The 13,441-nt window shown below is 44.4% G+C and overlaps 1 protein-coding gene across 5 annotated transcripts in view; it reads right to left on the bottom strand.

Annotated features, from left to right (window-relative positions):
- The window catches only part of Ano6 (anoctamin 6), a 190,321-nt gene that overhangs the window by 67,164 nt on the left and 109,716 nt on the right, over positions 1 to 13,441 (bottom strand). For all 5 annotated transcript variants that reach the window (XM_005406593.2, XM_013505697.1, XM_013505696.1 and 2 more), the window contains one exon: positions 338 to 403. In XM_005406593.2, coding sequence (XP_005406650.1) covers positions 338 to 403 — 66 coding nt within the window. The remainder of the gene's footprint in view (positions 1 to 337; positions 404 to 13,441) is intronic.

The raw sequence follows: 13,441 nt of genomic DNA, 5'->3' as shown, positions 1-13,441 counted from the left end.
CAAAGAATCAGAATCTTCATTTTTTTGGATGCCGGGAATTGAACTCATGACCTTGCACTTGCTAGCCAGGCACTATGCCGCTGAGCTATATTCCCAGCTTCTTTTACAAGGCTTTTAAAGGAAGAAAACAACCACTCATCTATGCCTTTATTAGTAAATCCTTGGGCTCCTGGAAGAAACGATGACAGTCTACAGAATGCAGATTTTGAGCGACTCCCCTCCCAGCCGAGACTGCGGCGTGGCCAGGCTGATGTTTCCCGCGTCGTCCACAGACTCCGAACAGCCCTCCAATCTGCAGGAACAAGCCACCCCAGGGGAGTAAGGGACGAACACTTACTGATCTTGTTGCTTCTAGCTGCAGCCCTTTGCAGATGAGGTTAGATTCATATGCTTGCCTTTTTCTCTGTAAAAGAAAGGAGAATATATATTAGAACTTCAGTTTTCCCAAAGGCAGAAAAAAAAGTTTTTTTTTAAAAAAAAGGGAAAAAATAAAAACCAACTGGCTGGATCTGACGAAGAGACACCCTTGCTTAAAATGGCACCGAAGCGGCGACACTACTCCTCGAGGCGGTGACTCGTGGGTGCTGGGCTCCAGCGGAGTGCTGGGGATTGCAGTGGATTCCCCGAGTGCTCTGCCGCCCCTTGGTTGTCCTGACGGCCTTTTGGGCCATTTAAGGTGCATAAAAAATCTCTTGTTTTGGGCACAATTCAAAGGACTTTTTGACTCATAAGTGTACACAAATGAAAAAAAAAAAAAAAATCTTTTCGACAGGGGCCTGATACGCAGTTCAGGTTGGCCTCAAACTTGTGTGGATCCTCCTGCCTCAGCCTCCTGAGTGCCAGGATTACAAGCATGTGTCACCAGGCTGCACTGTAAATGGAAGTTTTGGAGTTTTAATCACGGATGTCATTTTCCAAAGTTAAAGATTCCAGATTTAAAAATTTCTATTTCTGTCTTAGATGTTAGACAGTTACTAAATGTCTATATTTCACCCCTGCAAACCTTAACTAAATGAAACAATGTAGGCAATTTTGGCAAAATACAAAGGATTTGAACTGAAATGTTCATGAAGTTAAAAACACCCAAATCTACAAAACTCGGGAGAATTGATACCAAATCTGCCCATGTCACATGGTCAATTCAAAAGGTGCAGGATATGCTGTATCTAAATTCTATATAGCCAGGCTTTTGCCGGACAGTATGCTGAGATGGAAGGAATGCACATACAGGGGAAGGCTTGGTTGACCTTTCAGAGAACACTTCTGATGATAAAGCAGCCGCCCCGCACTACATCCTTTGCTTTGTTTTGTTTTGTTTTTGTGTACCGGGAATCGAACTCACGACCTTGCACTTGCCGAGCAGGCCCTGTGCCTCTGAGCTACATCCCCAGTCCTGCCCTGCATTACGAAAGGAAACACAAGCTCTGAAAGTCAACTTCACGGGTTCAAGTTCCGGTTCCATTGCGTAGCAGCTTCATGACCCAGGACAAAAACAACCTATGCTCATGCTCTCTGTGCCCCATATTCGGTATCTGTTCAGCAGAGAAGACCTCACTGGTTTCCTTTGTAGATTCTCATGAAGGTACGATTCAAAGTGCATCAAGCCCATTGTTGGGGACCACAAACTATGAACTGAGTGTAGCAGATGTCTGAGGCCGTCCTGAGATCTTGATGATTAACGGGGCTGTGGAGCTCACAGGGCAGGATGGGGTCTGCTGCGGACCACACAGGGGGGGCACCAGCACCCTGGGGTGGGGAAGGATCTTCACTTCTTTACCCATGTTAAACTCGCGCGTTCCACCACTACTTCATCGCTGTTCCAGGTAAGGCCCCCTGCCCCTCGCCCTGCACTTCTCATAGACAAAGGAAAGCGGGCCAACCAAAGGGGTCTTTGTCTCTGCCATCCTGAGCCACTGACCGCCCGCCAGCCCCATCTGTGCGTTACGAACACTGTGTTTTCTTCATGCTTCGCCGGACCCCTCGTACAGGCAGTTGGGGGTCTTGTCCAGGTCCTCTGCAGCCCATGAACTAGAATTTCCATTTCCAATCGTGACAGGAGACACACAGGGTCATCTCTGTCACTGAGGACAGCTAAAAACCTGTGTGTGTGTGTGTGTGTGTGTGTGTGTGTGTATTTTTAAAGTAACGTCAGCAGTCACAAAACAGGGGCTACTGGATCAAGATCAGAGTAATGCAGGGAGCCCAGATGCCGGCCTGCTGTAGGCAGAGAGCTCCGTTCACGAGGAGCCGCTCTAGGGCGGAGGGTGGCCGAGAACGGGACCGCACCTGACCCATGCAACGCGGGTGACGCTGCCTGCGGAAAGACAGAGCTCCAAAGGTAAAAGGGTACATCCAGCTTTCGGCTCCACCTGGCTCAAACGCAATCCCTGACACCTTTTCCTTTGTATTCACTCGGTAAATGGCTGTGGAGCACTTACCATGTGTCCGGCACTGTTCTCAGAGCTTTCCAAGCACAGGACGCCGCAGGGCTTGCTACACCTGTCTGCACTGGAGTAACTCGGAGAACGGCCGGCGTGCACACAACTTCCCCACAACGAGCTGAGAAACGCCAGGGTCGGCAGAGCGCGAACGCCGAGCACAGCCGCGCGCTCCAGCGCCCGCAGGCGCCGGGCCCACACACCCCCAGCCACCGTCTCCCCAGCGCAGCCCTTTCCACCCTGGGCGGCCACAATCCCCATCAAAGCTCGGGACCTGACTCCGACTCAGCGTACCTCCTCCCCGTGCGGCACGTCTTCAGTCCACATCCTAATTCTCATGCTCTGATTCTTACTTGCCAGCCCTGCCCGTTCCTCACTACTTCTTTACTATTAAGGCAAAGCACTCTGACCCTGCGAACAGCGCTCCGTAGAGTGTGCGACACAAATGACACTCCCGGCACACGTGTGAGAGAATACACTCAGCGGTCCTCCCTTACCTGTAGTTTTCTTTGCACCATTTCAAACACCTACTATCAACTGAAGTCCAAAGATACTATACGACATGGAGAAGTCAGAAAAATAAACTTACTGAAGATGAGTTTTAATGCTGTGTGCCGGCTGACAGTGTGGTGGAATCTCACTGCTCTGCGTCTCCCGAGATGTGACTCCTCTCCACACCGCACGCACCACCTGCCGGCTTATCACTTAGTTGCCGCCTTCGTTATAGCCGGATCACAGCAGGGCGGCAGTACTTCCGTTCCCATAAGCCTTATTTTACTTGATGGCCCCAAAGCTTAGGAGTAGTCATGCTGCCAGCTCAGATATGTCACACAGAAAACGGGAAGTGCTGCTTTTACGTGAAAAGATGAAAATTCCCAGCTTCAGACGGAAAGAAAAGAACAAAGGCGTGTGCCGAGGTTGTTAAGACCTAGAGTAATGGATCTTCCATCTGTGAAAATTATGAAGGAAATTCATGCTAGTTCTGCTGTTACACCTCAAACTGCTCAAGTTTTAGCCCTAGCGCGTGGCACCCTTAGTTGAAAGGTAACTTTGTGTGCATGTATAGGAAAAGAAGCACAGTATATCTACAGCTTGGTACATCTATAGTTTCAAGGGATCCGCAGGTAAGGAGAGCACTATTCTGTTCAACAAGCACTCATTAATGCGTTCTACAAACAGTTCCCAAGGGCGCACTGTTTTCTAGGCAACCTGTAAAGCACTGAAGACTCACAGGAGAATAGAAGCCTTTAATGCCTAGCCATCTACTTGCGGAACGCCCGTAACAGTGGAACATGATGAAATGCTCCTCTTCACATTCTTGTTCCTTGAATCTTTGTGAGAAACATACATGCAAAAGTTCAAAAGCTTTCAACCTTCAGCACAAATGGCTCAGACTGTCCGATCAGAGGAACCAGAGAGAAACTCACGTCTACCGCCTTCAGCCCACTTCCTCGCAATAGCGCAGGGCTGAAGCATTTACTCCTACGCTTTGCGGCAGTGTGACGGACACCGTTCACTCTTTGTGCCCACCGCCATTCCAACTTCCACCAGAGCCCATGTCCACTGCAGTAAATAAAACGGCACACCCTCCTTTTTCTGGTGTGTTCTGAAGCTCAGCTGGTAGCAACTGAGCTATACCCTGCCGTGAGACCACCCATTGCAGGCTCTGAATTGGAAGCCAGCTACGCCAAGAAGCAAAGCCAAGGAGAATCCACGCTGGGATGGGTCAGAGAGAGTGAATGCAGAGACAGCAGAGGCAGAGGGCTCGGCAGGAGCTTTCAGGGACCATTGCCGGGCAGAGATGCCAACAGCAGCCCTGCCATCAGTGCAGCAGCGTTGCTTTTACTCCTAGAGTGTCCCTGCCACAGGTTTTGGGGACCCTCTTTTGCCTGGCCTGCTGGTGTCTAGTCTCCACTTCTGTGAGTCTAACCCTTCAGCGGGAGCTGTGAGCTCCCTAAGACCCTGATAAGGCTTTACTGCTTAACTTGCAGCTCATTTTTGTCACTCGCAAGCAAGAATCCTCACAGAGCAGCCACAAACTTAGGGAAAACCTGTTAGCCTGAAACTAAACCACTGGGAACGGATGGGGCAGGTGTTCTGTGTGGGCTGGGCACCGTGGCATCCTTCCTTCAAGGGAGACGGCTAGCAAGTTGTAGCTAAATCCCTGCCTGTGCCCTTGGAAGCCTCTAGATCTAAGTTAGCCAGGAATTTCACAGAATGTGAAAGCTCTGGCCCACATTTTTTTTTTTGTACCAGGAATCGAACGCAGGACCTTGCGCTTGCCAGGCAGGCGCTTGTGCTGCTCTGCTACATCCCCAGCCTGGCCCAAGGATTTTAGTTCTTACAGACAAATGTCCTTCTAATTAGAAGAGCTGGAGGGTCAGTCCAAAGAGAGGCTACAGGTGTCTTAACGTTTACGCGCTGGCAGAAAACACATCAACTGTGTCAACTGGTCTTGTTACAAATTCATGGTTCTCGGCACACTTAGGTCCTGCCTGGTACACAGCTGTCTCCTTGCATCCGCCAGGGAGCCGGTCACACCTCCAAGGAGTCCCCTGTGCTCAACACCTAACTTGCAGACTCCCTTGCTCTGCGGGGGCCCTAACTTTCCTCCCTCACTGTGACCTCCTGCAGGGTTCTTTCTTTCTGCCTCTGAACATCCGGGTAACATCTCTCCCTTTGGAGTACGAAGTCATCCTGGTTCATTTCCTCTTAGGCACACTGGGGTAATGCCTGTTTTTCTCTTCATCGTTCTTACCCCTCAGCCGACAAACACTTCCAAGGCTTCTGATTCCTAAGAATATTAAGTCGTTCCACGGCCCTGTGTGTTCCTCAGTTACCACCAGCCCCCGGAGAGGCTGGGCTTTCATCTCAGTGTCGCTAGCACTCAGAACAGGCCTACGAAAGAGTAGCATGCAGTAAATGTCTGTGGAGTGAACAGACGAGGGAACAGCGGGTTTACAGTTGACCTAGGCACACAAAGCACTACGTTATAGAACAAGCCCCAGCCCATTTTCACAAACACTGACTTGTGGGTTTTACAAGCTCTAATGGAGAGAGTGAGATACAATCGAATCCGGGGGTACACTAGCCTCCAATAGCACAGGCGATCCAGAGCATGCAGAGACGCCCAGACACTTCAGGAGTTCAATTCTGAGACGGGAAAAGGGGATCAGAGAGCCGGGCCAGTCAGCCACTAAACACACGCACTGCAAACAGGTCCTGCGTCTTCGCTGTATCAGCTGCATTAAGCACGACTGCAATGCGCCGACTGCTTCAAGTCAGACCTGCTTCCTTCTCTACGGAATTTTTCAGTCAAGGCTACCATTCCTCACCAGCTTCAGGGGACCCTCTCCTCTCAGATTTTGCTCTACCAAATAGCCCCTCCCACCCCAGCTGCTGCCATTTTGGTATCTGTCTTTCTCACTCCTGGATATAACTGGTTAGACCGATGCAGTCAAAATTCAAATCTGAGTTGTCATTCACAGCTCCAATGCTGGGCAAATAAACTCTCTGGGGCTGCTTTAAGGGTCAAATGTGACCCTGGGTACACAGCACACAGCGTGGCGCTTGGCGTACGAGCCCTGTAAACACGTTGGCCATTATCATTCTCTTCTTTCTGTCTTCCAACGTGCTCACCTTCCCTTGCTCCCTAAAAGATACAAAATAAAACCCTCTACCCACTCTATCCCCCCGGCCTCAGAGGCGCATCTCTCCTTTTTAATACCGAACATCTGACAAAACAGGCAGTCTCCACCCACTCTGCCTCTCCGAATAGTGCACCCAGTGACCCCAACCCCTCCCGTGGGCCCCCCGACCCTACTTTACAGGAACTCTGGGTAGTGTGGCTATCCTGGTCCTTGGACAACTACTCCGAAACCTGATGAGCAAATACACCTTCTTCATCTTCTGCATCTCTTCTCTCCTGCCCCATTTCCGGGTGTTATAAGGAAGGTTACTGATGAGCGTGTATGACACGTGTGACCATCACAGATCTGAGGGCACCAGAACAACTTCCTTCGATCCACTTCAAAGCACTGATAATATTCTCTTGGTAATATATACCGTAATCTATTTATTTTATTCTTTTTTTTTTGTACCAGGAATTGAACTCAGGACCTTGAGCTAGCCCATAATTTATTTAATCGACTTCAAACTATTTGATCTTTAGATTGTTTCTAATTTTTCACTATCATCAAGATCCATATAGAACAATCTTTGTGTATCCTGTATTACTTCCTCAGGGCACAGTACTAGAAGCAGAACTGTTCAATCAAAGGGTATATTCAGTTCTAAGTTCTCTAATATGTATAGCTGTATTGCCCTCCAGAAAGGTTGTGCTAATTTATCTTCTTTCAGTTCTTATTTAGTTTCTTACAACAAACTCCTGAGATATTTACCTGATTTCTCTAGAGATAACTGGTAGACCTTGGAGTTGGTATATAATGCCCTCTACCTTACCACCATCTATAAATACTTAAACAGTTGAATCAAGGATAGGACATCTGTTTGCTTAAACGTGTTAATATAGCACCTTGGTGTTACTTTAATAAAACAGTTCCTGTTATTTTCCTTTGGCATGGCAACTCACAAAGAACCAGTGGAATGCTTTAAAATTTGATCAACCCAGTTTTCTTGGTATGTCAGGTAGCTAAAGTAAATTAGCATATGTGCTATATTTGTCAAACAAGCGCACAGCAGGAGAAGACTGCTTACTTCAGAAAAGACTGCCTAAGTCTCTTTAATATGAAATCATCATCCTCACTTCTCCATAGAAGTTACACTTGCATAAGTAACTTGACATTTGAAAAATTAGTGTAGAGCTGTCTTCCATATTAAAGATGAAAGACAATTAATATTACATATTGGCTGACATAGGCATTGCTCAATAAATATTTGTTGGATAAATGAACATGTGAAGCTACACAGTTTTTAACTAAAAATTATCTATGCCCCTTGCTGGAAAACTTTGTATGTAAGACCTAAACCTACACTACGGTCTATGATTTGTGTCTGGCAGCAGAAAATGATTAAACTAGACTTAAGCCTAGTCATAAAATAAATTGTGCTGCAAATTCCTGTACCTCTAGGGAAGCAGATTCAGCTGCATTACAATTAGATCTCTCTTACTCCCTAGAATTCTAGTAAAGCCAAAGTGCCAGTAATTACTGAGAACCTGTGTACATCACCAAACGGTGCACAGAATTCTGTCGCTACTGGTGGAGAAAGGTAATGGGGATTCAAAGAGAAAGGGACAACAGCACCAAACCGCCCTCCAGGAACTGGAGTTTTACTTATACCCCTTTGAGAGATTAACAAAGCTATCAGAGTAATAGAAAAGAAAGCAATAAGAATCACAAAGGACACTGGGGCTGGGGATTTAGCTCAGCGGCACAGCGCCTGCCTGGCAAGCGCAAGGTTGTGAGTTCGATTCCTGGTACCGGAAAACAAAACAAAACAAAACAAAAAACAGAATCACAAAGGACAGGTGGGCATGATGAAGGAAACTTTCTGTCCCCGAGGACCTTAGATTACATACTACCTACCTCATTTGCTTTAATAAAGTCACTGTTGTAAAGAAAAAACAACTCACCTGTGAGTTATACAGAACTACTACTGATTAGAAACACCAGGATCTACCATTTTCTTCATGGCCACCAGGTTTTTCAGCGTAAAAAGCAGGGTTCACATTGACTTTGAATTACAAATGTACTGTGACGATAAAGTATTTATCAGTTGAGACTGATAAAACATACGCCTAGATTAATTTCAAATATTCTTACAGCTCTGACAGGCAAAGTACTGATGATGCTGTTAATTTTTATTTACAACTTGCTTATCTCTGTTCAGTGTACAAAGATGCATGACACATCAGTCAAAGGCACTTAATTTGTCCTAAAACTAACTAGTCACACTATGTGCTGTTTTATTAGTATATATCATGGGCTCCAGGAGGTTTGCTAAGCAGAATACATAAATTATTCAATTGCAGCTTGATTTAAATTCGCATGTTGGCATAAGACCAGTACTGGTAGGGGACCAGTACGATGAGGAATTTACTCAGGTGAGTAATGTGTGCTCATGAGAAGGCAGAAAATGGATGAGCATTTTCAAGGATAATCATAAAATGTAAGGGAATATTTGGCTGAGGTTCACTTGCAAAATTACTTTTTACATTAGCATTGTCAGAATAATCACAAAGAAATACTCATTGTGGGTAACTTAAATATTCAGAGAAAGAAAAAAATCATCTATGATCTATTGCTGAGATAACTACTAACAACATTTTAGTCAAGTGTTTTCCAAACTGAGCTGCTTCCAACAGCAACATAGGGAGCTCATCTATGATGTAGATTCTTGGGTCTCTCCCCTAGGGAAACTGATTCAGTGGGGATGGTATAGGGCCCGGACAATCTATCTTTTGTTGTTGTTTGTTTCTTTGTTTGTTCTGAGATAGGGTCTCACTATGTAGTGCAAGCTGGCCCTGAACTCACATGCAGCCCGGCTGGCCTGGAACTCACAGCAATCCTCCTGTCTCAGCCTCCCGAATGCTGGGATTACAGGGTGTAATCTCAGGTTGGACAATCCACTTTTATGTTTGCATTTAATTTTTTTTGACAATCTACTTTTAAAATGCAGGCTAGATGAATTCCTACGAGACTCATTTAAGATAGCATTTTTCTAGGACACACCTTTCGGTACACGTGTGTCACATGCATGCACAGGTACACGGAAGCAACCGTTGTTTTATGATTATTTATCTGCATTAAGCCTCTTCTACAGGTGACTTTTGCCAGCCCTCTTACAGATGACCTTTAAAAAGGTGAGAGGCTAGTGACTGTCAGTACGAGAACAAATAATGGCCTCTTCATCAAACCAGACCTCAGTAGGGACTGTCAAGGAAAGTGTTTTGTCTTCCACATCTTTGTGAATGTGTTGCTAAGGTCCTCAGTGAGAGGGAACTGAACAGTCAGACTTTACTTTGCATGATTTCATCGTCCTGTTTTTAAGGTTTGGGCCCCAGAGTATTTCTCTTATTGGAAATACATGGCAAGATTTGGATTCGCTGCTTCTATGCTGAGACCTCAAAAATAAAACCAAACATGCTTATACTAGCAACACATTTTGTAGCTGTAACTTGAAACTGCTGATTCTAATTATTTCATTTCTTTTAACCTCCAATCTCAGTATATGCCAAGTGGGTGGAAAGCAAGGAAAAAGACAGAAATATAAAGAGGCACTACTTGCATTAGTCTAAAATGTTAGAGTTCAGGGCTGGGGATATAGCTCATTGGCATAAGCGCATGCTTGGCAAGCATAAGGTCCTGAGTTCGATTCCCGGTACCCATCAAAAAATAAATAAAATTAAATAAAACGTTAAAGAGTTGGAGCTAGACCTGATTTCCTCCTTTGGAGAGGAGACAGACCACCTATCAAGTGGCCTGGGGAGCTGAACTATCCAATGCTGGCTGCTACAATACCCTGTCAACCCATCCTGACACGAGCTTCAAGGTTCCAATTCATGGGATCTCTAGCAAGTATGTCAGTCTCAGGCAACTTTTTATGCTGTCCTACATGGTACTCTCACTTTCTCTGCCATTCCCTTTATTTTATGTTGTTTTTAGTCTGGCGGAGGTAAGGCCATTTTCAGTCTATTCAGTCACGCCTGCTCAAGATTCCCTGACCTGAACACTGTGTTTCTTTTAATAAACCAGTTTTGTTTGTATCAAGTCGAAATTTAGGACCACGTTGTTTATAATATCCTCTCACTTTCCTTTGCAACTAGGCACCCGAGAGGCAAGTTTGTGGCTGAACTCTGCGTAAGGCCTTACAGTTCATAACAAATAATTTTGTGACCCACACAGCTTCATTTTCTTTTTCTTGCCTCTATATTTCACGCCGATTTACTCATCTGATCGCTATTAACTGTAAGTGACCTCAAAATCTTTTTCACTTTCCTCCTTTCTTTTTGTTTTAACTAAAACTTCCACATATTTATCATTTACATGTTTTTTTTTAAACCACGGACACCCCGTGGAAGACGAACTTGAGCTAACTTACATATGCGTGACCTCGCACACTTTTTGTGGTGAGAACACTGAAAATCTACACCTAGCAATTTTCAACAACACAGCACATTAATGATCATCACCACGCTGAACTGCAGATCTCTTGAATTAACTTATTCTTCTGGACTGAAATTTTGCTAATTTGACCAATACCGGCCCAACCCCTCTCCTCCCACAATCCCCTGGCGCCACTACCATCTCTACATCATGGGTTTAACTTTTTTTATATTCCACATTAAAAAACTGAGTATTTTTCATTAATTTGTAAGTAAACTAATGCAGTAGTAGCACGGACATGTACAGCACTAGCAACCATGGAAATTATACAGTACATGTGAAACGCTACAAGAAACCATCTGTGAGTTATCTATACTATTACCGTTATCTATATATTATCTATACTATTTTTGAGTTACCTGTACTATTAGCTACTGTCTCCTTGGCCACAAATACACACTATCAGCCTTTTGCACCCATGGATTCTAAATCTACAGCTTCACCCAAATGAGGGTGGAAAATACTGTTTAAAAATTTGTGTCTGTACCAAACACACACAGACTTTTTGTCTTCTTACCAGCCTTCAAACGATACAGTATAGCAACCATTTATACTGCATTTACACTGTTACCGGGTATTACAAGCAATCTAGCGAGAGGAGAGGACTGCGGAGGTTACATATAAACACTACGCCATTTTATATAAGGGACTTGAGAATCTTCAGATTTGGTCCCCACAGGGACCCTAGAATCAACTGCCCGTACATCGGGAACATATGCACTTAATGTACGTAAGACTTGATCAAGAATCAAGCCATGAAATGACCTCAGTAGATTAAAAACTACATTTGGCAGAGCATAAAAACCACTTGTTATAAAAATGTATCAATAACTAAAAGAGAATCCTTCTAACTTTTTAAAAGAAATCGAGCAAGAATTTACGGCAAGTGTGATATTTAGTGGTTAAATTTTGTGAACATTTCCATTAAAATCACGCATACAGTGGTGACTACTATGTGTTGGTGGTTTCACTCAAGAAACATTAATCACTGCAACACAAGAGGGCAAAAGAACAGCAAACTTCTCTGTAAACAATACGGCCCTCATTTGAAAGCACGTATTTGAAATCTCAGAACCAACAAGAGCTTATCAAGGTCCCTAGACAGAACTTAATGGGGACCAAAAAAAGCCCAGCAAACTTCTTTTACACATAACAGTAAGCCACAAACCACAACAGAAAATGCTTCTGACAATAGTAAAAAAATTTAAAATAACTGAGAACAGTTAACGAAAAGGTACAGGCTCTTCATGATTGCTGTAAAATTGTACTAACAGATACACAGCCTCAGCATATGGAGTGACTTACAGTGGCTCATCGTGCTAAAACTTTTTCATGAACATTTAGTATTTCCAAGGCTTCTACAGAAACAATTCTGACCTCAGACTGACTTAACTGAAACAATGCACAACCATTTTAAAAACTCACAAGATCTAAAACTGATTAGTTGTCTCACAGTATTTACAAGTTCGGATAAAACCGTATTATACTTATATAAATAAGATTGATCAATAATTTCTAAAAAATCCATTATTTGATAATCTCTGTGCCAAACCCGGTCATACACTAAAAAGTTTTAAAGAGCAAGCTAGGCACTGTGGTGCACCCCTGTAATCCTAGCTACTTGGGAGGCTGAGGCAGGAAGATCACAGGTTCAAGGTCAGCCTGAGCAATTTAGCGAGACACTGTTATGAAATTAGAAAATATAAAAAGTGGCTGTGGATGTAGCTTAGTGGTAAAACCCTTGCCTAGCAACCATGAGACTTTCAGTTCAACCTTCAATACCTTAAAAAACATCCCTTAAAGTCAGATATGAAACATATCCATATGTAAACTTTTTCTCACCTTTAAGGACGTAAAATTTCCATCACCTTTTAGGAATGGATAAAATAAAACATATTCCGATGGTCAGGACATACGGTTTTCCTGCTGTTTAGACCCATCTTTCTGCATCAACTGACTTATACCATCGTGTGGCTATGAATGATTTTGTCTGAAAAGAGGAAGTGTGAGACAAAACACAATCCAAAGTAGGTCAGTTCTGCCGCCTGTTAGCAGTTCTAGCAAAAGGAAGTAGAAGAAAGCAGCAACTACTGACAAAAATGAGCAGGAGGAGCTGCAGAACCACACGGGCATTTGTTTTGCTTAAACCATCCCTGCTCTTTACAATACAGACCGATGCATTTAGCTACACTGACTGTGTTCGGGGTCAGACCCTGCTGGCTGCCTATGCAGAGCCATCCTTTTCTCTAATACAAAGAGGGAAAAGCCTGAACGTTGTTCAAGGACCAGCGGTCAGGTGACTCAAGAGGTAAATTAGAGCAATCTTGATGAATCTGTGCCAGTCAAGGTAGCACGTTCATCTTGCCGGTACACTGCCCTTGATTGTAAGGCACCGATTCCAGCTCTACGGGTGCAGACATGCTGTTATTACGTGATGAACCTGCATGTTCTTTCCTCATTTAAAATCATTTAAAGAGTACTAACAACATCTACTACAGTAAAAAATGCTATGAGGTGGTTATACTATACTATTCAGGGAATAATGACAAAAACACCTTTCTACATCTGCTCAGTATGGATGCGATGTTTTCCTCCAGATGCTTCCTACCTGTAGGGGCAGGATTCTGGATGCAGAGCCAATGTCTATGGAGAGCCCACTGTGCCTGATTTAGGAATAGACCGGCAGAGGAATGTAAAGGGAAGTCTATGGCGGGCTCTTCTAGAGGACCTTTCTTGTCTCTCATGAAAGAAAGAGCCGGGAGAATGGAGAGTCTGTCTTTCTGCCTCCGGCTACCTGGAGACCAGCGCCACTTTATAACCAACGAAGCCAGTTTAAACAGAACCAACACATTAAGAACGGCAGAGCAGAAGATGGAG

This window comes from Chinchilla lanigera, unplaced genomic scaffold, assembly GCF_000276665.1.
Source record: "Chinchilla lanigera isolate Chin_1 unplaced genomic scaffold, ChiLan1.0 scaffold00099, whole genome shotgun sequence".
Taxonomy (NCBI): domain Eukaryota; kingdom Metazoa; phylum Chordata; class Mammalia; order Rodentia; family Chinchillidae; genus Chinchilla; species Chinchilla lanigera.
Note: the sequence above shows the minus strand (reverse complement) of the source record. Positions and strands in the feature narration are given on the sequence as shown.